At 41.8% G+C, this 24,971-nt stretch overlaps 1 protein-coding gene across 5 annotated transcripts in view; it reads right to left on the bottom strand.

The window, feature by feature from the left end:
• Positions 1-24,971, bottom strand: part of SYNE2 (spectrin repeat containing nuclear envelope protein 2) — a 179,606-nt gene that overhangs the window by 38,010 nt on the left and 116,625 nt on the right. For all 5 annotated transcript variants that reach the window (XM_040067028.2, XM_040067029.2, XM_040067027.2 and 2 more), the window contains 22 exons: positions 24,705-24,824; positions 24,352-24,552; positions 23,822-23,995; positions 23,112-23,243; positions 21,187-21,383; positions 20,827-20,959; positions 20,001-20,183; positions 19,417-19,563; positions 17,661-17,837; positions 16,310-16,465; positions 14,807-14,956; positions 12,315-12,491; positions 10,996-11,129; positions 10,355-10,559; positions 8,229-8,408; positions 6,674-6,799; positions 6,006-6,160; positions 5,505-5,652; positions 4,684-4,778; positions 3,158-3,392; positions 1,567-1,761; positions 739-864 (listed from right to left, as the gene is read on the bottom strand). In XM_040067028.2, coding sequence (XP_039922962.1) covers positions 739-864; positions 1,567-1,761; positions 3,158-3,392; positions 4,684-4,778; positions 5,505-5,652; positions 6,006-6,160; positions 6,674-6,799; positions 8,229-8,408; positions 10,355-10,559; positions 10,996-11,129; positions 12,315-12,491; positions 14,807-14,956; positions 16,310-16,465; positions 17,661-17,837; positions 19,417-19,563; positions 20,001-20,183; positions 20,827-20,959; positions 21,187-21,383; positions 23,112-23,243; positions 23,822-23,995; positions 24,352-24,552; positions 24,705-24,824 — 3,546 coding nt within the window. The remainder of the gene's footprint in view (positions 1-738; positions 865-1,566; positions 1,762-3,157; positions 3,393-4,683; positions 4,779-5,504; positions 5,653-6,005; positions 6,161-6,673; positions 6,800-8,228; positions 8,409-10,354; positions 10,560-10,995; positions 11,130-12,314; positions 12,492-14,806; positions 14,957-16,309; positions 16,466-17,660; positions 17,838-19,416; positions 19,564-20,000; positions 20,184-20,826; positions 20,960-21,186; positions 21,384-23,111; positions 23,244-23,821; positions 23,996-24,351; positions 24,553-24,704; positions 24,825-24,971) is intronic.

The following is a 24,971-nucleotide window of genomic DNA, read 5'->3' as shown; positions in this document are numbered from 1 at the left end:
CCTGCTGGGATAAGAGGCAGAAGCTCTGTGCTTCCATCTCACAGGTAATTCAGGGCTACAGCAAGGCTGCTGCCCCAGGAAAAACAGCCAGCACTCACAAAGAAGATTTCAGACAGCTGATAATGAGTTCAAAGCCTTGGCTCATTAATAAGCTTATTTGTTCCCACTACATAGGTCAACAATTCACTTCATAAAAGGATGATGAAAGACTGACCACTCCAGACAAAATGTCTCCTATCCCTTGGAAGTGCTTTTCTTGCCATTTAATTTTCATGGTGCACTATGGGCTGCAAGGAATTTTGCCACTCCCTTACTCTTAATTTTCCTTCTCTTTAATTATTCCCAGATCCTGCAGGTATACATGGTGTTTTGCAGAATTACAAGGCCTCTTGCCTGAGGAGCTCCATGTGCAAAATGGATTGGGAAACAAAAAGTGAGATTCGGTCATGGGGATAGCAGCCAAATGAGCTGAGAGAAGGGAACTTTTTCCCTTTTGTTTGAGAAACTACTTATTTCATAAATGCAGACTGTAAAGGGAGCAGAAAAAAAAATCCAAACACTACTACTACTCATAATCTTCTTGGTCAGCTGGATTTTGGAGATGGGCAGCAATCAGGATGGTGTAAAGGAGAGAAATTCAGTGTCACTGAAGAGCAGGTAAGAGGGAAAACTGATTTTACAGGGACGAGGTGTTGTGCAAAGACTACATACATTTAAACACAGTATGGCTGTTCATACCTTAATAGGTTCCTTGGCTTTGTGGAGCTCCTCGTGTTCAACAGGGAGTGGATCTTTTACTTTCTCCTTCAGCTCTTGCAGTCTGCTTTCCAGTTCCTTGATTTGCTTTTCAAAGCGGTCACAAGTCTGCTCAGGGATGTGTAAAAGGTGAGGATAATTCATCGTGACATACTGAACCACAAAGATAGGTTACAAAGTAGTATCTGCAACCCACTGAAATAATCTGACATGTGCTCTGGTATTTTGAATTTTCTTTTTTGATACATAGTGCCACCCACAAGGATTTGGTGCTTGGATTTACAGAGCTTCAAGCCTCTCCTATTTAAGGCTTGTCTCAGAGATTATTTCTGCTCATTTTGTTTTGTTCAACCCAAGAGGCTTTAAGCATGGTTTTTGGACTGTATCAGTGACCGCATGCAATTTAAAGACACCTAATGTGCTACTTAGCCATGAAAGCAAATTCATTGCTCTAAGGAAAGAAGTATGACCAACCCTTCTATTTAGATGTTCAACAACACGAGGAGGAACAAGTCATGTTAACTCTAAGCTAAATTTTAGCTTCACAGCCCAAACGAGCTCCAGGCCATGGGGAGCACGAGAACAATCAGAGCAGGAACATCCATTGTTCCAACGAATACATTCCAACTCAATTTCCTTTGGAGAATCAGGGGACCACAGTTTTAGCTTCCCTCAAGCCCTGATGACACACGACAGGCACTTCCCTCAGAGTGCCCCTGCAGCAAGCAGCAGCTCAGCCCTGGAGATGGTGGGACAGGGAAGCTCTTGAGACCCAATTCCAGAGGAGTAGGTGGGGATGGCATCATCTACCTGTAGGGTGCCACTGAACTGCATCTTCTTCTTCTCCAGCAGGGCCTGGGTCTTCCCCCAACACTGCTGTAACTGGCTGAGCTCCTCCTGGAGAGCAGCGCTGGTCTCGGGATCGGAGACAGTGCGCAACTTCTCCCCGACATCGATGACCAAGGTGTACATGGCTTGCCACCTCTGAAGGATCACTGCCTTACTCTTGAGAAGGAAAAAAAAAAAAAATCAACTTTCTAAGCTGTTCAAGTGTTTTCCCAGTATTTCACTTGGGTAGATGACTCAGGAGGTACAACTTTGCTCACAGTCATGAAAGAGGAATCAATAAATCTCCTATGTGCTTCTTTCATTGCAGAAAAATCATGTTTTCTCTGATATTTTGATTTAAAAAACTCTACAATAGCTTTCCCCAGACTGAATCTATAGGGTGAAAGTGCAGCAGTCAAAAAAAAAAAAGATGGAAATTCAGTTGTATGAGTTACTCAAAATAAAAAATATAATCAAAGTTCTATGACCACCTTTAACATCAACATCTTAAGCTAATTTTTTCAGGGATAACAGCCCTGTTAACCAGGAGGTACTCCAAGTGAAGTAAGCCATCAATAATAATTTGCCCACAACATATTGATCTCTAACACAAGGAGATATAATCAGAGTTTCTTTCTGTAGAAGAGCAGCAGGAGGAAAAGGGCAATTTGGAGTAGAAGGGAGAAGACTTTCTGGCTTTTCTCACTAAGAAAAAAGCATGAGCACTAAGTTGTAAAATCTACTGAAAATCACCTTTACACAGCAGGTAGAAATAAAGATGAAATAAAGAGGGCAAGCACCAAATGGACCACTGGTAATGTGTTGATCCATCAACACTAGGTGTGTGGTTACACAATATAAATCTTGGACTGTGCAAATAGCATTCAGCAGTATTTTAAAAGGTTTTAAATTTCCTTACACAACCATTAAGTTCACGGCTTGTTTCTACCTTCCTATAAAACAAAGTGGTGCATAGTTAAATGGAAAGCCAAAATATCCAAAATTAACAAAGGAAATTATTTTTTTCCACGGCATGTAAAATGCAGAACTCACTGTTCTGAAGAACTGCTCACCAGGTTCGTGTATCTTGGAGTGAACAGACTCCCTTGCAAGTGTTTTTTCCATTGTTTCTGGCATCTCCTGCACATACCTGCACACACAGGACCTATGTGGCCTGTCTTGCCACATAAGTACGTTCCTTCAGGCAGAATAAAAGGCCTGAATTCAGCAGTTATGTCAGTAAGATGCACACAGACCTAGAGGTTACCTGCTGACTAGGCTGTCTGTCTCATCTTCTGGCACCCTGAATTTCCATTTTCATATCCATAAGAATTTTAAAGCATGCAAGGCTCCCAAATGTCAATGCTGATCAAGAAATTTCTGAGTATAATGAGCCTTTTGCAATGTCACTGCTTTCTTATCTGTGCTCAGCTTTAAGGAAAAAGTGTCACCAATCATTTCTCCCCCAAGAAAGTGTGTGATTTTAAAGCTTTTTATCTTACTGGACAGAAGTCGTTTCAGTCTGAGGGAAAAAGCCCACGAATTTTAGATTTATGAGAAGTAAACACAGTACCTTGAAATCATGAATTACATTTCTAAGCTGATAAAGGCTGTAACAGTCCTGGCTCTTCACAGCTGCAAGGAAGCTGTTTGTGTCATCAAGGAATCTCTTGAGGCTCTGCAGGGAACTCCTGAAGAGCTGCCACTGGCTCACAAGTCCATCAATATCTTTCTTCCTCTGCTGAACCATCCGGATAACATTCTGCCACTGCTCTTTCAGCAACGTGAGCTTGGAAATAAACTCTGTCCTGAAAATTACAAGGGTTGAGTGTTAATTTGTTTTGATCTCAACGCTGCGTATTACAGTAATTGTGATGGAACTCCATTTGCAAAGTTGTTTTACAGTTACAATACCCAACAATGCAAGAAAGCTCTTTGCAGCCCTAAGCTCAGCCCTGCTCTCTGTATTCCATCTTTTAAGCAATCCAAACAACCTTTCACAGGATACAAAGAAGGGTAAGGCAAGTCCATCTTGCAGTTGTGGTATAGCAACATACAGAGTACAGCAATCAGACACTATATTCACTAAACACTTCTCTGAAGAACACAAAGGTTTAGCCAAGTGAGAACAAAAAGGTTTATCCAAGTGAGACAAGGTCGCTGATTATGCTGCAAAATTGATCTGCACAATGGAAAATTGTGCAGTTATTGAACCCATTTAAGCAGTTATTTTGTCCTCTTCCTCAACATGGTCAGATGATCCAGCAGATCTGGCTGGTTGATTAAGGCAACCTCATCTATCAATTCTGCTTCTCTGCAGGAGGCCATCATCCCTGATTCACTCTAAGACAAACCCCTGCCTTTGTGTGGGTAGCTCCCAACACAAAAATCCAGCAGCTCAGCTTGGTTTAGCTCTACCTCCCCTGGCAGTTTTAAGCCAAGCTATGGATTTCATACTGGCATGTCTGAGGGGAGCACACACACTGTCCTGCCAAGTCTCTGGACGCAGCAAGATCTGGCAGGGAGGGAAATGTGTTCACCCCAAACACCCAAGACAGCTGAACCTCTGCTCACAAACATTACCTGCTGTTTCTCACACTGCATTGATTAAGAGAAAGGTGTAAGATCGTGATAAAAAACAGGTTTAGGCACCACATATTTGGGGTTTCGTGGCCAGTGACTCAATGCCCTGCCATGTGTGCCAGGAGCAGTGGGGATAGTCCACACCTCTGCATTTTGAGAAGCAGAGAAGTCCAGAAGAGGGAGAGGATCCCTCATATGCAGCGTCCTCATTATGCTTCGTGGGCAGGCAGCTTCTCAACCACAGCTACACAACAAAAGACTCCTGTTCAGGAGCAATTATTTTTGTTTTCAGCCCAGCCTGTTACTATCCCAAATGCAGTCTGGCCAGGGCACCTGGCTTCCTCACTGCACCTCCTCACACTTCTGCAAAATGTGACAGGTGATCATTCAAAGAGTGAACCCAGCTAAGAATTTGGGTTTATGTCCTCACAAGAGCAAAGATGCAATACCAGTTCCAAGGAAGACAGCATATTCACTAAATGGCCAAGATGTTCAGGAGAAAACCAAATAAAGTACCTTTTCTCTGCTTCTCCGGATTCCAAGGAGAGTAGAACTTTTTCTATGATAGAATTAAATGTCTGCTGATTTATGGAAATCTCAGTCTGCAGCATCTGAAAATACCAAGAGAACAAGTTTTAACTATTCAGTGAACAACCTTTGCTAGGAAAGCTGCTTCTGCCTCTCTAGAGTGACAGCATTTATGTAATTGTAAATGCTGAAAAGCCTATTATTTTCAATTGCTAGTGTCAAATGCCTCCTAAAAGTCCACAGTTTTTGGATACCAGGAGGAATTTGCACGTATGTGACAGTGGACCCCACCACGAGCTGGATGATACAGATTTGAAACAAAGTTTTTTGACTGTTTCTCTGTAACAAATAGCAACTGCTTGGGAAAATGCCAGAGAAAACAAATTTCCACCAATATCTAATAACTGGGTAAACCAGAAATATGCTGTGAAAAGACTATTTTAAATGCATTTTTTCCAGAAACTGTTAAGATTGCTAGCAGGTCTTCAGTAAGCTATCCAGTTAGTTGCCACAGGCTCCAGTGTTGTGGGACAGGCAGACAAGGACACCCCAGGGCTGGAGAAATTTATGACCTCATGACACAGCACTTGAAGATGCACTCTTAAAGGTCTGATCCTTGCAAAAAGGGATCTGCCCCTTTGGAAAAGGATTTTCATGTTTCAGAGTTTTTACTTTAATAGGCATTTCAAGAGTGAAATGCTCTGTAAAATCCTGCTCAGATCTAATTTCAAATGGCACAGCATTTTCTAGTGATTTCCCTCTGCCTTCATCATTCAAGATGCTGCCTCTGTTTTTAGAGTTAACTTTACCTCATACACTCTCTGTTGCTCTTGCAGTTCTTCAAACCGTCCTGGAATATCTGTTTTTAAGGCTTCTTTCATTTTTTCTAGGAATTTCATCCACTTCTCACATTTCTGAAAGAATTTCTTCTCATCATTTTGAGTTCCCTCAAGCATACTGTAAAACAAAATGAATAGCCAGAAACTTCTGTTGGTGGATGTTTTTCTGGGTATGTTTCCACGTGCTCTAATGTGGTGGTTAATAAAATTAACATAGTGTGGGGGGGTTTCACTTGGCACCTTTGCTCCCTTCTTCCCCTCCAAACATCCAGGTTTTTGCTTCAAGTGACTTAGAATACAAATAGCCACTGAAAAATCAAGTAAACTGAAAGGGCAGAATTCCACCTGGCACACTCCTGAGAAAGCTGAGAACAGATTGCAAGACATCCCATGCTCTAACTTGGTTTTCATTTTAATCACAGCTAAGGGAATTGTTACTAGTGTTTGGGTTTTTTTGTTTGCATTTCAGACCTGCAGCATTCCAGAGCAGCTGCTGTTTTCTGACTCCACTGCCGAGTCAGGCTCTGCATTTTCTTCAGGGTGAAGTCACTGAGTGGCAGCTTTATGCTTGCTTCATTCAAACTCTCTATGCTTGGAGAAAGTGCAGCAAGCTCCAGTGTCTGATTCTGCGAGTAAAGAAAAAACTAAATTATTGCAAAAAAATACTGCAACTTCTTTCTTTCATGTCAGAGAAGCATAGAAGCTTATTCTCCACAACTTGGAAACACCCAACATTTCTGTGATAACTTCAAAAAACACAGAGGGGGAAAAAAATAAGTAGTAACTCTTTTACACAGGGCTCACTTTTCCAACAGTCCTGAACAGATGCTCAAGTTCTGGTACTTCCACATTTACTTTATACCCTACATTGAGGGAAACATGGTAGCTCCAGAGCAAAGCTGGGGAAAAAAATCTCCCATCAACCCCAAACGTGGGTGATTTTCCTCTCTTCTATGCAGGCACTTGGCCTGAAATGCAGACCTAGAGGTTCTAAACTTTAATCATTGCTTTTTGTGCTTTGGCTCAATTATAGTTACTCTGATGGAAGTGCTTCAACTGTGACATTTAGGACACAAAGAGCATCCTGAAGTGGGCAAGAGCTGAGTAGGATCTTTTTGTATTTGGGAATGCAAACATACCATGAGCAGTTCTGAGTTGTCTCCTTCCTCTAGACAGATGCTATCAAAGGTGTCTGTGCAATTCTTGACACGACCCTCCAGCGTTTCCAAGCAACTGTTGAAATCCTCCAGTTGTAAAAGATTGAACTGGGGTGAATATTGAAAATGAACATTAGTTACTACTTATTACACTTATTTGGTGTACAAAAAGGAGTAATAAGCAATATTATCAGGAAAACAAACAGTTATTAAACCTAAATTCTAATGGATTTATAACTCTCTATTGAATTTTTTTCCATTTTTCAAACTGGACAAGAGGAAAATTTAACCCAAAGCAGAGAGCAAGAAAACAGAATCTCAGAATTCTGAGACAGCTGTAACTATATGAAAGGAATAGGGATTTATGTGATACCTTTCATAGATTTGTGCAATTTAACTTATTGTGAAATGGGAAAGTCAAAACTCAGTTTATCAGAGCAGGGAAACCTGTGAAAATGAGCTTTCTTTGAGGTACACACAAAGCCTGCTCCCTTGTCCCTGCACAACCAAAGCTGTGCAGCTTACATGAGCTCTGTGGAGGAATCAGGAGGGCTGGAATTCAACTTTGCTTTAACAGCACTGGGAAAGCTTTTACTTATACTGTCCAGAGTTAAACTCCACATCTCTGAGAGCACTTACTCAACAACAGTTTTATAAGGGATGAATAAGGCAAAAACTGGTGTGTGGAGAGAGATTGCTGTGGCAATGCTACAGGGTTACACCAGAGGAAACAACTACCCAGAAATGCATTTTATCACGCAGAGAGAAGTTCATGGGGAATACGAGAAACCTGTTATCTTCACAAACATTTCTGGCATGCAGCCAATAACTGTGCTGGTAAATGAATCAGAAATAGAGCTGGCTTCAAATGTCTTCATGAATCTGGGTTTACTTTAAAACAGAACAATTCATTGAAAGCAGACTTTTTCCACAGGAACAGACTAATTCTACATCAGTAAATGTCCAGCAGTACATTTTGCTTGGAAGCTTTCTCAGGAATACCTGTGCAGAGGAGAAGTCCATCCTCCACTACTCTGAGCAGAACTCCTAGATCCAGGTCTCTCCCCACTTGGCCTGAACAGGAATGTGGTCCTCAGAATTACATCAAATGGCCACAGTTTTGTTTGGTTTGGGGTTCACTACATGAACTCTTCCCAAAGAAAACTGAAGCCCATAGCTTTCTTTCAAGGCAGAGCTGAGAAAGCTTACAACTTACTAGAGTGTTCATAAAAATAAAAATCCATTTCCTAATCTTTAATCAGCTGAGGGTCCTGGGGATAACAGGCACACTGACAATGGCTGTTAGAGCAACACAAGCAGGTAAGGGTGAAATCCTTCACCTGTCCCTCCGGCTTCATGTATAAAGAAATAACTATATAGCTTATCATCCTGCTGCGTTTTATTTAATTGAAATTTCAATTCAAGAATTATAGTGCTCTAATGAGGAATGTGGCTCACACAGGACTCTAATGAAGTAGTTACCTCACACTGACAGCTAATTTAATATTAAAAAAAAAAAAAAAAAAAAAGGAAAAACCTGAAGTTCATCCAACTTCCTCTGCAACATCTTTTCCAGATAGGTTGCTCTCTGGAATGGCTGCAGCTTCTCCATCAGAACAGCTTCAGCAGCTGTCCCAGCCTGCTGTTTTATCCTGTCAGCCTGCAAATAAATCTGGGTTCGGCATCCTGCGATGTTTTGAAGGTCGTGCTGTAAATTCTGAGGAGAGAAGGGGGAAAAAAAAAAAAAAGTCAGTAAATGAATCAGATCATCATTCATGTGCCACTTTCATTTGATATCTTTTGTTGCTGTAACTAAACTCTTTTGTTGATCCCATCTGGGAGCCAAGCTCAGCTACGGTGAAAGCTTCAGTCTTTTACTTGGAGGATAATGGGAATTGCATCCATTGAGTGCAGTGCTGGGAAAGCACAGTTCAAAGTTCAATGGAGCACCAGTGACTCCAGGCAGCGGGATGCTGCCGCTCCAGAGGAAACCAGGGAGGGAAATCGGAATATCCCGCTCTACAAGATGTGTGTGCACTGGAGGAGGAAGGAACTGGCCCATGCTGCAGATGAGGAATGCTATTTAGCTACAACCATACCAGTACTTGGGTTCCCTCAGTGACTGAGGACTATGGGTTTCATTTTATTTGTTCCCCTTTACTAATAAAGATGCTATAAAATTATACTCTAAAGGCAGTACAAGAACAAAGGGAATAACTTTAGAGTCGTTCAATGTACTCGGTATTTTTCTTTTTTTTGACAAGTGGAATTTGCTTTTAGCCATGAAATCCCCAGACATTTGCCACTATATATTGACTTCTCCGAGAATAATGATCAAAGTCTTCTGATCAATAGCAAAGAACATACACATTTCCCTAAAAAGCAAAATGGTCCTTGCTTCCTGACCCCTTTGTTTGAAAAGATCATGTTATAAAATACCACTCCAGCCATTTAATAAATAACCCATTTTGATTTCTTATTCTCTAAACACGAATTTATTTTTATTTTTTGTGGTGACAAAAATCCATAAAGCCATATTCTTTCCTAATATATAGAGAAGAAAAGATTAGAGGGATTAAAATGCCATTTTGTTATATTCAAATTCACATAACTCATACGCCATTTCACTGATCCCCATTCTTTTAACTCACCACTGAAAAAACCCACAATAAATTCCATGTGTTCTACCCACACACACCAGGACAGGATCTACAGTGCTAATGGCATTCAGGTGGCCATGCCTTGCTTAGTAGATGTAAAACTCCTCCCAAAAATTTCCAGGAAAGGCAATTCCTTTTGGAATATTGGTGTGTTTTGGAATATTGGTGAATTTCTGTCGCAGCCGTTAGTAGATCAGAAAAAAATAAAAATACTTTGGTCTAGGCTTTGCTGCTGTCAGTTTTATCTGACAAAGAAAGATATACATGAGTTCTCTTCCCTGTAATGTAAAGTTTCTTATTTAAGGCCACATGCAAAATGGAATACTCTGGACTTTTTCCAATTCATGGCTAGATTCATAAAGCTTGATGAATCACTGCTCTGTCCTGACATAAGGATTATTATATTTCTTTATTGCAGTCTGAAGAAACCAAAAATGTCAGAACCTAATGACAGCTTTGCTGCCTCAGAGAGTCCAATGTACAGTGTGGTTTCAGCATGAGATCTCATTTGCCTAAAGTCAAAAGCATTTAGAATAATCTAGTGAGCTCAGGAATCTGTGAACTCATCACACCAGACCAAAACACAGGACCAAATCCAATCAGATACAATTTGAAGGCTGTGGAAGAGCTCAGGATGATCCTGTGCTCAGGAAAACTGCTCTCTTTTTCCCTCAGCTATTGTTCTAGTAGGCATTATCCCTCCTCCCAAGCAGTGCCCCATAAGGTAAATAATTTTTCTTTCAGTGACTCCTTCCAACACAGGCCTGATTTTTTGTGTAGAGCAGAAAGGGGCAGAGATGGAATATGACTCCCTTCTGCTCTCTTCTCAAACTCCGGTTTGGCCTCTGGTCGAAGTGCTTAAAGGAAATACAAAAGGTGCCTGTTCATGGAAGAAACCCACAGATTTTATCTTTTCTACTGACTGGATTGCTGGTATTCTTTTGCCTTGTTTTTCAAAAATAGATCTTAGTTTGTACTGGGCAGCAGAAACTTATTCATGTACCTTAATCTCCTGTATCCTCTGCTCCAGGGTTTCTATGGTGTTCTCCTCAGGCACGTGAGCATCCAAGAGCTGAGCACATTGCTGGCTGTACTGCTGTAATTTGGCTGCTGTCTCAGTGCACAAAGCATCAAAGGGCTCCCAGAGCTGCAGAGCTGCCTGTGCTGCCCGCAGCTGATCTGTGATGTCTTCATTTACTGAGTTCCACCTGCCAAAATATCAAAGGATTAAGAGTGTTTTCCTAGCAGGTTCTCCTGCACAGTGTGATTTGGCACAGGATTCCTGCGGGAGGTGCTTTGCATCCACACCCATGCTCCTGAAAGCCACAGTTTGTGCTGTGGGACCCATCACACGGAAAGCACGCAGGTAAGATGTACAAATTCCCCATCCCTGGAAGTGTTCAAGGATGGATGGGGCTTGGAGAAACCTGGTCTGGTGGAAGGTGTCCCTTTTCATGGCAGGGGGGTTGAAACTGGATCATCTTTAAGGTCCCTTCTAACCCAAAGCATTCCATGTTTCTGTGAGTCTACTCCTCACACAGCTGCCCTTAGATAGAGATGCATTAACACAGATGTTCAAGTCCTGCCTCAACAATTTGGGTTTTTTTAAACACTAGTAACTGGGGTCTGATTTTGCAGGCTTACCTAGTGTGTGCATCTGTGCACTTCTGGTCAATAATCTCTGCAAAGGAGGGGGAGCAGTTCTTCTTCAGGTTACTGGCAGCAGCCTGGAGCTTGGCCCAACTTTCTTCACTGTTCTCTGATTCATCTTGAAGAGCCTGCAGAGTGGATTATTGCAATTAATTGTGGGGGATAAACGACCTAAGTGTAACTTCCCCTATAGATTGGTATGGATAGGGCAGCAATAATGCCATACTTCTGCAGCACAGATTAAAATGTTTGCAGAAAATTTAACACCTGCTCATAAAAATTAGGAAGCTAAGAGAGGTGAAATGGTCCAAGTTTAAAAAAAAAAAAAAAAATCATTCAGGAGATCTATTTTAAACTGAGATAATTTATTGGCTGTTAAAGAAAGAGCTCATTTAGCAAACCAACACTCCTGAACTGAATTTTTGTAGAAACCAAAAATGCTTATATTTTAAACCGCTGTTTCTACTGGCATTAAGGTTGGCTTGACACCTCCTGTCCTCAGCTGCAAGTTCCCCCTCCTGATACAGGGGGAACTGTGAATATCTGTGAACTGCTCTAGGTTCAAAGTAAACAGGGTGATTGAAGGAAGGAGGTGAGGAGGTGCCCAGTTCCTTTTATTTATAACACCAGCCCAGGTAAGGGTGGAAAGCACTTGTGCAGGGTTTACTGCCAGGAGTCCCACTGCCAGCACTCACAGCCTCAGTCTGTTCTGCACCACTTCTGATACAACTGAAAAAACCCCAAAATCAGGCCATATTTACAGGAAAACAGGGAGTGTTTGCACAGCCTTTCAATGCTCATTTAAAGCCAGGAAAGGGGATTTTAGCCAGAGCTGTGAAATGCCCAGACTCAGGGCCAGCCTAACTGCCTGCTCCAAACACTCTGGACTCTGTAAGAGCCAAGCAGAGCAGCAGGAGGATCCAGAACATTTATGTCTGGCATTCTGACAAAATCAGAGGCTGTGCAGGACACTCCAGCCCTCTGGAGAGTGACAGAATAGTTAGGCTGGTGCTGGAACAACCAGGAATGCCAGGCCCAGCATCAATACAAGGTGCAAAGGAGCATGAGGACTCAGTGGGCTTTTTTTTCTTGAACCTTGGTACCTAAATTGCACTCAAGTTGAACTTGTGCACTACATAAAATAAGAAGTCTAAGTGCCTCTGGAGACTGAAAAAAAAATAGCAATATTGCACTAACTTCAGTGTCATTATAATAAAGAGAAAGTGGCTCAGATTAATTTTTTCAGTCTTTTTTTCAGTGGAGCTTGTTTGCCTGAAGGCATAGAAGAAAATATAGAAAGAAGACAACTTTACCTGGAGAGTTTTGACCTGTTTTTTCAAAGCTTCCAATGAAGCTTCTTCCCCAGAAGGTTTGCACTGATCTATGCAGTACAAATATTTTGTTGTCATCAAGCTGACTTCTGCATAAATTTCATCATACACTCTCCACTGCTCCAGTATTGACTCCATTGAGGCCTTTAGCTGTGCAACCTGCAGACAAACAATTTTTATTAATATTTCTTGGGTAGCCCTGACATATAAAATCACCTTTAAATTGACTTAGAAATCTAAACTCAGTGCTCAACCCATGACGATCCACAATAATTTGCCAACTTGGATTATTTTACTACTTGGTAAGGAATTGTGCAGGCTTCAAAAAAAGCAATAAACCATATCTAGAGTGAAGTATAAGAATTTGCTGGAAATTAAAATTTCACTGGAGTTCAAGGTAGCACTATTCTGCCAGAACACCCCAGGAAGTACTGAAATAATGAACTGCTTATTCCTCCCTGCCAAAATCAACCTGAAGTGGGAGGAAGCTGAAAGCCTTAATCTTCTTTGGGAGCCGATACTTTGATCCAGAGATCAAGTTTCCTTTCAAGGACAATTGAGCAGAAATTGGTTTGCATGGAAGAAACCACTACTGCAATACTTTGAGAGCTGTCATCCCTCTTATGCCATTGTGCTCTAATAATGCAGATCCCACCTGGATCCCGGGCTAGCAAGTCCAGGATTTTCATACAAAATTACATGATGGCTATCTCCTTTATTTTCTGTCTCTCTCATTGTTATAGTTGTGTATTTTACACGGGGCAGGCATGGCTTCCATTTGCCACAGGCTCCTAGACACTGCAACCACAAAACCACAATCCTCCTTCAGCCATTTTTCCCCTTCTGTTTCAGGGAAGTACATAAGGCATGTCCTGGGTTACACAAAGCATTCATCTAGTTCAGCACCTATTTTCAGTCACGCTTGGAGAAAAGCATGAAAACCAGGCAGACAAACAACCATGTCTCCAAGAGACCTGACTCCAGCTTTTGGTCCTGACTATGCAGTCACACAACGGAAGATGAAAAGATGTTCACACCGTAGTTCAGCCTAAACAGACTGCATAGATCATTTTATCCCAGCATCCTAGTTTCAGGCACACACAGGCTGGTGGATTAATCATCCCCACTCTCTTTTGAATCATGGTTCTAGGTGGGAGGAATCTCTAATTGCTTTTTGTAGCCTGTAGCTAATTACTGCCCACACAAGGAAGATGGAAAGACATCGTTCTCGGGAAATGTCTCTGGGCCACAGACTCACAGTCTTGAGCTCAACCTACAGACAATTTAATCAAGGTATTACATCTCCTTAGCCCTGTATTAGAACTGTCTGCCTGGCTCTGATGTGAGCAGTCACCCATGGGAAGGAACCTGAACTTGGCTGTTTCACTGCAAACACAGACAGCTCAGCTCCAAGAACGCCCTGCAGTTCGCAACTTCGGTAGTTTAGTCATAAAATCCCTAAAATTAACACGACCCATGGTGCCTGTAAGAAGAATAAAAAGCACCAGGCTGTCAATCCCGCCAATTTCTATCCCTGGCTATACATCAGAACGGAAAAACTTCCATCATGTACATAGACATAAATTTCCCTGCTTTCTTGGTAGGAAACAGTGACATCCTTTCTGCTGAAACCTAAACCAAGAAGCAGCAGATCAATACCGGATCGACACCTCCTGTGGAAGAGTTCAAGCAAAAGGGTTCAGGTTTCACAAAACTCTGAGGAAAAATGGCAAGAAGTTTGTAATAAGAAGTGTAAAGCAATCTTAACTAGAAACACAACCACTCCATCATGTATAATTCTCTACAGTCCATGGTAATTTATTATCACAATTTTAATCTATAAATGTACTCATTATTAGCTCTTCTGCACCTATCAATTACATCCACATTAAAAAACAAGATCAGCTCCAACTATGGAGCTATTATGACTATAAATACAAACTGCTGGGGGGTCAGTTTGCATGGGAAGCCAATCTGCCAGACACTCCTTGAAGCAACTGGAAACTACGCAGGACTTGAGGATGGCAAAAGCCACCCTGGTGTGTGGATGAAAGAGTAACTGGGAGGTGGAAAAGCTGCAGTGAGAACAGGGCCAGAGCAGGCAGCTTCCACCAGTTGCTCTACCGGGGAGAAAGAGCAGCAGATCAAGTCAGAAGGTTTGAGGTTTCAATTTTCATCTAGACTGAAAAACAGCAGTGCTCTTTCTCTAATTTCTTAAACTGCAGATGGGGATCTGTTCCTCCTCCCTTTGTACTCAAACTGCTTCAAGATCAGACTATTTTTTCACTCTCAGCTTCGGAAATACACTTATTTACTTTACAGTAAAGAATTAAAATGAAATTCTTAGGAAGGTAAAGAGTAAGGAATACTTTGCGTCTTTTTGTACCAGCTCCTGCCATCCCATGAAGAAGATTAGTAACACTGACGGTGAGAACATGCAGTGGAGGAAACCTGAATAAAAGCAAGGCTTTTACCTGGTTTACAATGCTGTCCTTCATCTCACACAGCTCAGCAATCCGGAGAGATTGAGCTTCTGGGGTTTGTTCTGCGCTACCATTCGAAGCCAAACTCTGTTTGAGCTCATCAAGAGTTTTGGATTTAGCCGTGAGTTGATTTTCTAGCTCCTAAACAATGGGGGGAAAAAAAAAAGATGATAAATAAGATCTTTTAATGAGACCGTAGAAAAAAACCGTGTGAGCAGATTAGATAAACATTCCTTCTTTAAAACCAATTTTGTGCAATTCTTCAGTCATGCAAAGGTAAGACAGGAACTGGTTTTGCAATGGGTGAGTCCCTGACATCCTAACAACTTCTAGAAAGTTATTTTCAGTTTGTCCCTTTACTCAGAGGGACCCCCATTGGCAGAAATACCAATGAAATCAACTCCAGTGAAATCAAGTGAGAACAATCTCCAATGAATGGAGATATCTGGGAGAATAACTGCTTCCCCAGCACAACCAGCAAGATTATGAGAGTGCTGGAGAAAGCTCAGCAGGGAATTCTTTACAATGTAAGGAACTATCCACACCCACAAGGGGCCATAGCATTTTCCTATAATACTACAGTTAAAGCCATGACCTTTTTTCACCTCACACTGACCATCCCCAGAACATTTTTAAATATGGACCTCGCTTTTATTGACCAAATGAATTTTAATGAAACATTTTAGCCACTGTGTGTTGCTCCGAGCAGGTGAGTGTTTAGTCCGAGATACCCTTGTGCCTTTCTTCCATTCTGGCCCCTTCACACATTTCAGAGATGCAAGTAACTCAGTGTGTAACACAGCACTCCAGACAATAAAAGCAGCCTACTACAGGAGAGAGATGTAACCATGGCAATGAAAGAACAAATACTCCATGTTAAAAACTCGAGAGGGAACACTGTACTGAATGAAAACAGCAGACTGTCAGAGTAACAGGAACCAATTATTAGCTGGCTGCCACCTGTATTAATTTTGAGGGACCTGATGCCTAAAAAAACATAACAAAGGACACCCAGATCCTTGAGGCTGCTGCAGAGAGATTACACTACAATCTAGGGCAGAAGTAGAGAGGGTTGCTATTTCTCCAAATGGGATTGAGTAGTTTCCATGATACTTCCATCACAAAGCTCTTCAAACTAATGGAATTGATAACTTCTGCCACGGCTGTGCTGATCTGAGAACTACTTCTGTTGGAAGTACCTCAGGATACAATATTGCTGCACAACACTCCAAATACCAAATGAAGCAAAAGCAGATGCATCTTCAATTGGTGGAAAAAACCCCACAGAACAGCCACTCATGTTAAAAGTGGCTCTGGCTCTTTATCACCCGAATGGAACATGCTTTAATTAAAACGACATTGGAGAATTCTTCTGGGAAATGGCAACTTCCTTTACATTTCTTTCTGCTAAAATCTGTGCACTTCCTTAGTCTGGGTTCAGCAAAGTGTGCTAAACAGGGTTCTTGCAGTAATAACACTCACGTCATGCTTTACCTTGCAATCATCTAAGGTGTTCTGTGCAGAGATCAGACTCGCTGGGGTCTGCAGGGATCTCAGTCGATCACTCTGAGCTTCCAGCCAGTTGCACAGAGTCTGGGCTTTGTTCTCATTCTCAGTAATGTCCTCCAAAATGTGTTCCAGGTCTTGTATCTGAAAAGTTACAGAACTGTTTTAACTTACTTAAACATACAGGTGAGAGGAAACAGGGCTTTGCTTTCCATGCCAAATTTGAGATTACAAAATCTATATTGAAAACACTCTTTAGAGAAAATACTTTGAAACGGAAACCTAAAAAGTTTTGCAGGCTCTTTAGGATCTGACTTTTTCCTTTGGAAGAAACAAGGCAATGTGTGCTCTGGAGCTGGGAGATCTGACAGGTTGGGGGACCTTGGGCTATGTGGACACATTCATATCAAGTCTGAAAATCTCATTCTCACTAAAACCCACCAACAAGGCTACTAATAAGAAAGGGACTTCAAGTTTCCTATCTTCAGTCTTGGCCCTGAGGAACCATTAAATCCTAGAATGGAATTTCACAAAAATAGCTAGAGAAAATAACCTTTTCCCCAACAAAACTGAAATTTCATCATGGAAATTTTCAATTGTACAGGATATGAAATTTCCACTTAAAAATGTGTCAGGAAGACTTTCTGAACTAAAGAATATTGGTAATTTTCCATCTGACCAGAAGTCTTTGTATCTGGATTCAGAAAGGGCAGCTTCTCCTAAAGCTGTATAAATTGAGACAAAGATGAAAGAGAAATGTGTTTGCAGAGGGATTCCTTCAAGCAGCCTCATGGTCGCATTTTGGGATTCTAAGCTCCCCCATGTCTTTTCCATATTATGAGTCACACCAGCTTTTCTGGGCATTGGGGCACATAAGCAGCAGCATCTAATTCTGGATGCATGGATTATTTCTTGCCTCACTAGAATAGAATAATTCTGAGGCATTGCCTGAAACAGATTTTCTCTGGACAAGCAAGACTATGTGCTGATAGGAAAATTCTGCATGTAGACTCACTCTGTAAGCTGCTGACCTTCAAAGCACTCCATTGGGAATGCATATTTAACTACTGCAGGAGGAGGATACTGACACAGAGTAACGTATTTCCAGTGACCCAGGAGGGCTAGAACAGGGCTGGGAACTGAACCCTGCTGTGCCTTGTCCAGGAGGCTCACATGTCCCCATGTGAACGTGGCTGTCAACACTACTTACTTAATAATCGCTGCTTTCACAAATCCAACTGCTACAACAGGAAACCTGCTTAATATATCCCCAAAACAGAGCAGTGGCACAGGCCAAATCAGAGCTGTAAGAGAGAAAGCCATGGGAACTCCATCCAACCTTTCTGTTGAGGGATGCCTGCAGCCGGTGCCACTGCAGGTTCATCTCGCCCAGGCACTCAGCAAACTCGGTCCTCTCGTAGCGCTTGCTCTCCACGTCACAGGTGCTCATCTGCAGCAGGGACTGGTTCACAAAATCTACCATCCACTGCTTAAAGTTCATTTCCATCATGTATTCCTGCAGGGGAAAAAGGAGAAAGAGCAAAAACATAAACCAATCAGTTTTGTAGTTTTAATTTCATCAGTTCCAATGATGCTTCAAGGTGTGGCAAATGGGACATTGACGGCTTTGCTTGAATCGTGACCGAAAATATTTTTCTGAAAGGGACCTGTTTGTAGGAATAATTTCTGTAGCTGTTTCCATCCACTGAAATTGCTGCAGAAAACCTCTATCATTATGTGGGTAGTTCAAGGTGAAAACAGGCTAGTGATGGAGCAGGGAATAAAACCCAGGGGTACCAGACCCTGCTCTTAATCCATTGGACAAAACCATCACACTGCCCAGATGAGGCTAAAACCAAGGCTTTCCCACACTTCTGCAACTCACAGGCAAATGTAGCAAGAGCTTCTACTCCTTTTAACAAAATATCTGCTATCAGAACAGAATATCAGAATATCTGGGAGAAAAAAGTGTCCTCTAGCACCAGCATCTCTTGTGCAGAGAGATAAGTGAGAAACTACATGCAAAATGAAAACATAAGGGAATATCTTTTTATTTCAGAGGGTATTAGAAGAGAGTAGGAAAGGGCTCCATATTTATCTAGCAGTGCCCAGAAAAGTCACCAGGGAACACCACAGTAGAGGTACTGATGCCACAGCTGCTTCCCTCTAGAAATTTGTGACCCTCATCCCAGCTTTCTTCTCAACACACACAACCCACCTTGCTGCCAAGTGCAAAAGATACACCTACAAACCCACCTCTAAATATCCCAAGTGTTATAAAAAGCACCTCACCTCCATGTCCTAACTGCCAGATCCAAGTGATACAGACCAAAACGTTATCTATCTGCTATGCCAAGGCACTTGGAAAGAAATGCATTGCCTTACGTGCAGCACCAAAGTGCCTGCAAGCTGCAGCTGCAGCCTGAGAATTGTCAGCTTGTCTGAGCCCTGAGCAGGGCAGAGCAAAATATGGCTCTGTGGGCATTCATGCCCTGAGGCTGGGCTCCCTGGCATCTCTGGATTACACAGCTTGAATCCTTCTTGTGGCTGGAGCAGTCAGCTTCTGCCACTCATGCTCCGACATCTGAACAGTGCCAAGAGTCTGCTGCAGCCTCTCTCTCTCTGTGCAGGGATGTTCATCTTGTCCCTCTTCCCTAGCAGGTCATTTCTTTTGATGACACCTAATATTCAAACCCCCTGTTCTCTAGTTAAATGCATTCAGGTTATGGAGCTCCATTAGGAAGTATTCCTTGTCAAAAATACAGACTAGAAGACAGCACAAACACAGAGTCTGTCTTCCTAAGGAAGGAAAGCTTTCCTGCTCGTCACATTTTACAATCTAAATGCAAGAGAGACAACAAATCAGACAGATGGGACAGCATGAGAAAAGGAGATTACAGCCCAGCAGGCAGTAGCTGTATTGCAGAACAGGCAGTGGTTTGTGTGTCATGGAAGCATAAGGTTTTATAAAGGAGGATGTTACGACACGTTTCAGACTGAGGAACCCTGTTGTGAGCAAAAGGAAGGATATGACAGTGCTTTAGGCTGCTTCCATCCTTTTTACAGCAGGCCTGGACTTACACCTTCCCATTTACCTTGTACTTCTGAAGGAGGGTCTTGACTTGGGCAGCACTGTGTTGTGAATTTATTGGCTCCTCACGTTCCTGCTGCTGTTCCACATGGTCCAGCCAGGCCATTAGTTCAGCAATAGCTTCCCGTGATGAAAGCTTTTCCATCTGAAGCTGAGGTAAAGCATATAATGAATCCTCTACACTCTGCTTGTTAGAAATAACGAGGAAAATGACATTTCTATTTTTAGAAAGGCTCAGGCACTATAATCGCATTATTGGGGCATGAACTTGAAAGTGAGCCCTGTGCTCCAGTGGGGCAAATGACTTCAGTTCTAGAATTCATGAATCTGAAATAAAATTCTTTCTAATTTTGAGTAATTCTTTCTGATTTTAAGTAACAGACTTTCATGGAAAGCCATAAAGGTAATAAATATATGTAAAACAGCCCAGGAAGAACACAGCAATATTTAAACTGCAGTACAATACTGGGGTTATTTTGAAAGCATAGCACAGCTAATTCAGAAAAAAGGCAACTGAATCCCAGCAGCAGCATTTTAACAAAATTATTTAGCTTGAACTGAGAGATGGCAGCAGAGTTTCTCACTCACCTGGTGAAGCTTTTCTTGGATGGCTGGGAGCTGTGTAATCAGCTCTCCCCATTTTTGCTCAAACTTTGCCAAAGATGACCTAAGGGCTGCAGTATCAGCTTGCTTCACGTGGAGGAGCTGGCTGGCAGTGCTCACCACTGATGACTTCAGGGAAGATTTTTCATCAACTTCCTTAGAAAATGCCTGAGGTGCACAGGAGAAATTTAAGAGAGGGTAAATATTTATCTATCTATTGAAATGAAGACAAGCCATGTTTTCACAGGATCAAATGCTTCAACAGATTATTTCAAGATTGCAAAGCTCAGAAAACCTAAGCTCAGCGTGTTCTGGTAGATAAAGCTTTTTTTTTTGCCCACCTTGATCTAAAGTGCTGAATGCCACCTTTTGCTCCCCTAGAGACTGGGAATATCCTGATCCCCACTTCACACAGAGGTCCAGGGAGCAACCCCTATCCTCAGACCTCGCTCCAGCTCACATCTACCAGTCGAACCTTCACGATGCTTTGCCTTCCCCCTGTGCACTGTTCCTTCTGTCTGGCCTCACAGTGGGGCTGAAGCTCCAGGCTAGCCATCCAAGGGGAGCAGGCAAAGACAAGAAATGCAATCCAGCACGTTTCTCTTTCCTGCCTGTGGCTGACCACCCTCACTCCTGTACCCCGAGCCCACACTCCAGGTATAGTTGTTAATGGCTTTGGGGCATTCAGACACTCAGTGCTGTACTATGTGGGTGGCTCAAGGTCATGGCAGGCACAGAAAACCTCTCAAAAGGGTCATTTTCACCAGCATTCACAGTGTCTTATCTAAACTTGGCAGCAGAAATGACTTACAAACAAGCTGCTGATGTTGTCCCTGATGGTGGCAAGATCTTGTGACACATTGAGAGACTGTTCCTTCCAAAAATTCATCCTCTGCTGAGCAGAATCCAACCATTTCATCAATTCCTCTGAGTCTCTGTTGTAGCTACAGGAGGAAACAAAACACAGGTACACATATCTAGCTGAGGCTGGGATACATTTCTCACCCTCCAAGTTGTCTTCCCTGTGAGAAGGCACAGGGTGCTGCTATTTTGGCACCTCTGCTGCTGCATAACCCTGCAGAAGCAAGGCTTCAGCTGTCATCTATAAAAAAATCACAAACTAATGTCCAGCTGATACTTCAAATTGTTTTTTCCTCTGTGTTAGACCCACCTGACCAGGAGTTTCAGTAATGTCTGAAGTCGGTGTAGCTCATGGCCAACTTTTTTGGTTAAAGACAACCACTGCTCTTCCGTCTTCCCAATCTGGCTTCTTATTTCTGGACAGCTCACAGCAGTCAGCAATTTCTTCCCTTCTTTTACCATCTGGTACAGCCTGGCATGCTTTTCATCAACATTGCTTTTAATTTTCTGTCAGAATATGGGAAGTTTGCAAAACAGTAACATTTTAAAGACAGAATACACAACTAGAAAAACACATGTCACTTGCTCTAACTCCTTAATCTCACATTTCCTCTGTAATGTATTTATATTTTCCAATTTATAGAAATCTGTAATTCATTACATGCAAAAAGGACCCAGGTTTTTGTGGGTTTGTTCATTTTTTGTTTGCTTGTTTCCTCTGGGTAGGTCAAGACAAATCTCAACATATTTTTATACATTATCAGAATCACTCTTTAATGATTTGAGGGTGTTTTCTTCCACCTGAAGACCTCTGGCAATGGACAAAGATCCTCTATCAGATCTGGCTGCACTGTCCAAACCTTTGACTGCTCCCACCATAAAATTATTGTCTTCCCATGCTCCTGAAAGTTATTGTTCTTCCTTCAGGCTCTGTCCTATTTTGAAAAAAAAGTTTTGAAGGAAACTGCTGGGATAATTATTGGATAATGCTGGCAGGGAGAAATGAAGAGTGGACAGTGAAGTCATTGAGTAAAAAATAAAGGTCTTGGGGGTATTTCTCTCACAGGAATTAATCTCTAGAGAATTTTATTCTGCTCTGTTTTTGAAACTGTGAAGCTCCACAGTTTCAGCCTGCACCAAACATCTAAAGCTTTATTACTTTGTTTCTGACATCTTTAAAGGCAAATAAAGAATTAAGAGTGAAGAGCTAGTGAAGAATTTAAAAGCCAAAGAAAACCAGGCAACTTCACGTCAATGGCTGTGCAAATTTTGCAGGCCCCTTGTCTCAGTGCAACAGGTATCAAAAGCACCAGAGGGCCACTATGACTGTAACCATCTACTGTTGATTTATTACAAAGGTTTTACTGTAGCTCAGAATTTCCTGGCAATGCCCAGTGATGTCTTTCCTGCTGTCAACTAGATTAAATCATTATAGGACTTTTTTCCTTTATTAAACATTCATTAATCATTTATTAAACACTCATTAATTTGCTTTTATTAAACACTTATTAATTCAAAAAATTCTAACCGAGCGTGTCCCCTGAAGACTGAGAAAGGTCAAACCTGTGAGGAATGCAGAGCACGCTCTGAAAATACATCACTAAGATTACTGAAAACCTTTCTTCTTAATTTTGTGAACCTTTCTTCTTAATTTTATAAACCAACCATAAATGTTGCTTTCATATCCTTATATTTAAATGTGTTTGAAACGTGGATAAAGTATTTCCAGCTGGAGCTGAGGTTGTAAATAAAGATGTAGCTCTGTTAGCAGAGATGCAGCTGCAACCAGCGGTGCAATAAGAATTCAAATATTTGGTAGTTTCATATATTTGAAAGCACTAGGTTGATTCTTCTTTTCCATACTTTTTTTCACTGTGGGATGAAAATAATTTCTGAATTACAGAGAAGTGGCACGATGTTCACTCCAAGGCTCTTGCTGTCCTTGGGTCCATGGAGCCTGCACAACATCTATCTTATCCCAAATACTTTCTTCTGAAGATTGAGTGATAAAGTAGTTATAGTCATTACTCCCACTAAAATGGACTTGCAGCCCCTGGCTGGAATTAGCAGCCCAATCTTCTCCTACTTTTACAAGTCAGTTTTGAGCCTGCATCCACACACAGCTGAGGAGACAAAGGAAGCAGTGCCCTGCAAATCATCTCCTCATACACTAACTAATATTTTTTGCCAGTTCTACCGATCCATAAAGAAAAGCAGCGACAAACACATAAATACCTCTAGAAGTGCAATCCTTTCCAGTAATCTTTCTTCAGTTTCTTCAACCAAACTGACAGAAGGCAACACAGAGGCAAGTGCTTCTAACTCCTTATTGAAAACTAGGCAATCCTCATCAAATACCATCCAATCCTGAAAAATACATCGAATTGTTAACACAGCACCCATCCATTTACATTTTAATACACCAGACTCAGGCCTTAATGCCTTCTCTAGCATCAGCAGCTCTTGCTTTAATGAAACATAACACAAAAATAACTGAATAATATGTAAATATCAAATTGAGACATGATTTCACCACAGATGAATTAATTATGCATTCTCCAAAATCTTTTAGGACTCTTATTTTAAAGGGGTGTATGAATTTTTTACTCTCTAGGGATGTTCTGAGGTTATTTGTTAAATTTTTTAAGTTTTATTTTAAAGAAATGCTGGTATTTTTCTGCCTTAAAGGGCTCTTCTGTCAGTCCAGACACTCAGAAATTACAGCAAGAAGTCACAAAGTGTGATGTGTTGAAATGTCCACTTCCAGAGATTTTCAAGAAGAAACTTGGTTTACTGACACACATAGAATAAGTACTAAATAGACTGTTGCTGTCCAGTGGAGACAAGAAAGGACAACTACTAGCCAAAGAATCACTGGAAAGACAAGAGCTGCCCCAGATGCAACTTTTCTCCTTCTCTCCAGGTATTACTCTTTGATTTATTACCTTTAACAGGCTCTCTAAGTGTATACCATACTGGCAGGCCTTCTGCTCCAGCAGTTTGACTTCATTCAGCAGCTCTCTCCAGAATTCCTCTCTCTTTTGCAGGACAGAAGGACTCACTCTCTTGGAAAACGCTTCCATGTAAGCCACGCGCGTCATGAGGTTGCGGAAAAAATCCTGGGAAAAAAACCAAAACAAGTTAAAGCTTGGTCTTTAAGAGAGATCACACTCCCACAGGAGGAGTTCTAAGTAGTAGGCAGGACACAATAATCCTTTGGGATAACTATAAGAAAGATGTGTTTTCCTTACACAGCAAATGTGCTCTGAGCTAAGCAGAAATAACGATTTATCACCAAAACTGGTGCTGTCTTGGTCTACTGAAAAAGTTGTCCTTGTTTTCTGCACATACACCACTCCTTCCCCTTGGCTATGGGCCAGTCACTGTCCTCCACTGCGCTGGAGAGAAACCAGTCACAGAAAACAGTGCTCCTTGCTGTGCTGACCTGAGCAGTGCTGTGACGAACAACTCATACCTTGTGATTTCTCAGGTGAGACTGCAGAGCTGCTCTGCTTTTTGTTAGGTGCTTTGGATCTTGTGCCATCTTCTCTCTCCCAATAGCTACCAGCTCTGCAAACCCACGAAGCAAGTCCTCATAGTGGCTTTCACTGATGGAAGGGGAGTTCAGCTCCACATACTTTGCTTTCAGAATCCCCCACATGTCATCCAGAACATCCTACAATGCAAGCACAGTGTAGCGATTCATGAAGGACAGAAATGAATCCCACAAACCCACAGAATACAAAATAACCATCAGCCTCTTGATGCTGCAAATGCATTGAAGAATCAAACCTTGCTGATTAAGTGGGAGCTGTACTGTGCTCTTACCTCTAATTTATAAGCTTCCTGGATTAAGGTGATAGGTAACTGCAATCTTTCTCCATGGCCTCTCAGTTTTGCTACTTGCTTTTCAAAGTTTTGCAGCTCCACAGCACAGGCATCAATTTTCTGGATGAACGACAAAATTAGCTATTAGGAAGAGCTCCATTCCAATAAACTCTCCATTATCACTGGAAGTGCAGTGAATCCAGTGGCTGGATCTCCCCTCTGCTAGCACTTCAGAAAATCTAATGAGCTTATAAACTAAATGGACAA

The sequence above is a fragment of the Hirundo rustica genome, chromosome 6 (assembly GCF_015227805.2).
Source record: "Hirundo rustica isolate bHirRus1 chromosome 6, bHirRus1.pri.v3, whole genome shotgun sequence".
NCBI classification, from domain to species: domain Eukaryota; kingdom Metazoa; phylum Chordata; class Aves; order Passeriformes; family Hirundinidae; genus Hirundo; species Hirundo rustica.
Note: the sequence above shows the minus strand (reverse complement) of the source record. Positions and strands in the feature narration are given on the sequence as shown.